This window comes from Neopelma chrysocephalum, unplaced genomic scaffold (genome assembly GCF_003984885.1).
Source record: "Neopelma chrysocephalum unplaced genomic scaffold, ASM398488v2 Primary Assembly neopelma1_93, whole genome shotgun sequence".
NCBI lineage: Eukaryota > Metazoa > Chordata > Aves > Passeriformes > Pipridae > Neopelma > Neopelma chrysocephalum.
Window position 1 is genome coordinate 625,942 of NW_020897755.1, and position 3,737 is coordinate 629,678.

Below are 3,737 nucleotides of genomic sequence, written 5' to 3' on the forward strand. Positions count from 1 at the left end.
TTCTTGGCAGCAGGTCCCTCACCTGCCAATTTCTTTCCTGTAGCTCCCGGGGCCTCTAATGGACTTTTCAAGATGCTTTTCCTGACTTTTAGTGCCTTCTCTAAGGCTCTGTTCAGCAGTTCCAGCTCCTCCAGCTCCCTGGGTGAAGGCCTGTTCTCTGCAAGAGGAGACGACACGACACGTCAGAAAGTCCAACTCTGGATCTTGCCCATTTGTCTCTTCACTAATCTGCTTTGCCATGTGCTACAGAAGGGAACCGGACATGATGAATGGTGCAAGGGGTACTTTTTTTGGCTGTGGGAGCAGCCAGTGCACAGAGGATGCAGGCAGGCTGCAGGAAGCCTTGAACACAGGATGGGTGTGAGCCACAGGAGAGAGTTCTGCAGAATCAACCTCAGCAAGTGACAACCCCACACCTGGGTCAGGCCCACAGACACTTCACCACTGGCCCGGGTTAGCGAGGCGCGACTCCAAGCCAACTCCAAGGAGAAAAGTGGGAGGGAAAAGGCAGAGGGGAGGGTTAAGTCGCTGCAGAAAAGCGGAACGGCTCCTAGCACCGAGCCTGGCTCAGCCCCGGTGTGACCTGAGGGGCCCGCGGGCCGGGGGAAGCGCTCACCGTGTCCAGCGCCGGAGCCGGGCTGCGGCCGCTCCTCTTCCTCACCGCCCCTGGGGGAACAAACAGCGCCGGGGCCGGCGATGTGCACCGGGACCGGCCCCCCCGCCCGGCCCGCGGGGATGCGGCTGCGGGACCGGGCCCGGGGGGCGCAGGGTGTGCCCGGGACCCCCGCACTCACCACGGCCGCAGCAGCGCCCGGCCCCGCTCCGCCCGCCGCTCCAGCTCCCGCCGCCGCTCCGCGCCCGCGCCCAGCGCCGCCCTCAGCGCCGCCGCCGCCCTGCGAGGCCCAGCGCGCTCAGCGGGGCCCGGACCGGCCCCAGCCCGGCCCCAGACCCGGCCCCAGCCCCAGCCCGGCGCCCCCGCTCCCCCCGGTCCCCGCTCACCGCCCGCCGCGGCCCGCGGGCAGCATCGTCCCGGCCGGGTCCTGACCGCTCCCGCCGCTCCGCCCGCGCTCCCTCCCTACGGCCCTGCCAGGACCTGCGGGGAGGGCGGGGCGAGTCCCGCGCGCGGCCGAGGGCGGGAGCGGCACCGGGGAGAGACCGCGGGATCCCGGGACAGCCCGGCCCGGGGGTCTCGGAGGGTCCCGGGGGTCGCTGTGCCTGCCCGGCACGGGCGAACCAGTGGGGGATTATCCCCCTGGCCTGGGCAGTGGGGCTGAGGCGGAGCCCCCCGAGAGCAGGGGGCTGGAGCCCCCCGGGTGCCGCACAGGGCCCGCGGCCGGAGGGGAAGCGGGACCGTGGCCGGGGCCGTGTGTGAGCCCGGCCCCCGAGGGATCCCCGGCAGAAGGACCGACAGCCCATCCACCGCACTGCGAACTGCTGCTGCCGCCCGTGGTTTGCATCGGCAGAGAGGCAGATTTGTGGCTTTTTTGATGGAGGAATCTGCCCTGTCCTGCGGCTGTGGGAGCTGCCTGGTTGCTACCGCTGGGATCCCGACAGGAATATTGCTGCGAAGTCCTGCAGTTCCCCAAAAGTGCCCATAGCTGGCACTCGGCGATGCCTGTTCCGGGCAGCCGAGCAGCAGGAATCCAGTCCTCCCCTTTGCACAGCACAGTGAAAGTTAACAAAAGTATATAAAGTAGGAAAGAAGTGGTTCTTTGCTTTCGAGGGCTGAATCTTCAGGTTGAGATGCCTGTGATTCTCTGCAGCCATGTGACCACAGACTTCTGAAGAGAAAAAGTTCAAAATTACAGGCAACACATGGAGACAGGGCTTTAAAAAAAACCTATAAAATATTACAAGTTGGCCCCATCTTGCCCCATTCTTGCAAATATGTGTGAGTTCACTGTCAGAACACTGTGAACAGTTCTGCTTCTGAGGCATGAGCCAAGACAGAGCCCAGCTGGCTCTTCCAGGGCTGAGTGGGCTCAGCAGGGCTGACAGGGGGTATCAGACACTCAGAAAGTAGTTCAATCAGCAAATTCACGAGCTGTAATGCTGTGAGACCTCGGGGAGCAGCAGTGGGACAAAAAGAGCTCGTTTACACACAGCTGCTTCTCTAGAATCATGGAATATCCTATGTTGGAAGGGATGTACAGGGATCATCAAGCCTAACTCCTGACCCTGCCCAGGACACCTAACAATGTCACCCTGTGCCTTAGAGTGTTGTCCAAACATTCCTTGAGCTCTGGCAGCCTTGGTGCTGTGCCCACTGCCCTGGGGAGCCTGTTCAGTCCCCAACCACCCTCTGGGGGAAGAATCTTTTCCTAATATCAAACTTAGTCCTCCCTTGACACAGCTCCAGCCATTCCTTTGGGTCCTGTCACTGATCACAGAGTGCAGAGATCAGAGCTGCCCCTCCACTGCCCTTCTTGAGGAAGCTGCAGGCCCTGATGAAGTCTGACCTCAGTCTCCTCTTCTTCAGCTGAACAAGCCAAGTGACTTCAGCTGCTCCTCATACAGCTTCCTCTCTAGACCCTTCACCATCCTCCTTTTTTCCAATACCTTCAGATCCTTCTCATACTGTGGCTCCCAAAGCTGCACCCAGGGCAGGTTGATTCCTGCAGCTGGGACTGGCTGGGAGATGAAGTCCCATCACAGCTCCTGGAGCCACCAGCATTGCCCAGGGGGGCACAGCTCCTCAGGCACCTGCATGCTGTTGACATTTAAGTAATTAAAAACAACCAAAAAAAGGCATCAGGCTGCTGTAATCTGGGAAAGTCACCTGGGGCCTGGAGCAGCACTACTGACACCACTACCTTTTGCATCAAGTCTCTGTGGTTTAGAAGTGCTGAAAATGATTCCCAAACCCCAATGATCCCTTTGTATTGGAGGTGAACCAGGCGTGCAACCCCTCCTGAGCCTCTGGCTTCAGCAGGCAATAAGATTCCTACTAAAGGACAAGAAAGCTTTATACAAGTCCTTTGTTGTTGGTCTGCACCTTGCTGGGAAGAAGGATGGGTGACTGTCTGCTTGTTGGCTTGGAGTTAAGATCAGGGTGAGGCAAATGCTGCTGCCATCACAAAATTAGGAGTGGCAGCATGGCAGGAGGGGGGGAGGGCGAGGCTCTACCTGCCCCTTCCAGCTGCAGCAAGAGGTGGTTAAACCACGGGGTGAAACCACGGCAGAGGTGCTGGGGCGAGGTGATGATTAGCAGAAACTTCCTGACAGAGATAAACCCACTCCACTGCTGACACCCAGGGCTCAGAAGGTGCGACACTGACACTGGAAATCGCAGCCCAGCTGCTCCCACACCCCTATCCCACTCCCCACACACCTCTGTGATGGGTTCCTGCTGCCTCACCTTCTGAGGAGTCTTGCAACAGGGCAGCTGCAGGGGAAATGAGTTCCTACCTTCTCTTGGGGTGGTTGGCTTCCCAGTAGATCGTTTGGCAAACCAGCTGAGGAAAAAGGCCAAGGTGTGTGTATCTGACTGTCTTCACTGACAGCAGCTTGTAGAAGAGGTAAATGCAGCAAAGAGCCGTATTCTGTTAATGTAGCAATGAGACCCTGCCCCAGTACAGACCTGTTCTGGCCCAGTTGGCCCAGGAGACATTTGTGCCAGGGACTGGATTTTAAGCTAACAGAGTCTAAATGTGTTTCTACCTCATGATGCTGCTTTCTGAGGAAATGCTGGGTACCTCAACAGGGCACACATGCTGAGTAACCTTTCAACTGGTGCA

The 3,737-nt window shown here is 59.1% G+C and overlaps 1 protein-coding gene across 1 annotated transcript in view; it reads right to left on the reverse strand.

Moving 5' to 3' along the window:
* The window catches only part of TEDC2 (tubulin epsilon and delta complex 2), a 10,029-nt gene extending 8,921 nt beyond the window's left edge, over window positions 1–1,108 (reverse strand). The window contains exons 1-3 of the mRNA XM_027693730.1: window positions 1,000–1,108; window positions 617–666; window positions 23–157 (exon numbers count right to left, since the gene is read on the reverse strand). Coding sequence (XP_027549531.1) covers window positions 23–157; window positions 617–666; window positions 1,000–1,025 — 211 coding nt within the window. The 5' untranslated portion in view covers window positions 1,026–1,108. The remainder of the gene's footprint in view (window positions 1–22; window positions 158–616; window positions 667–999) is intronic.
* Between the last annotated feature and the right edge of the window lie 2,629 nt (window positions 1,109–3,737).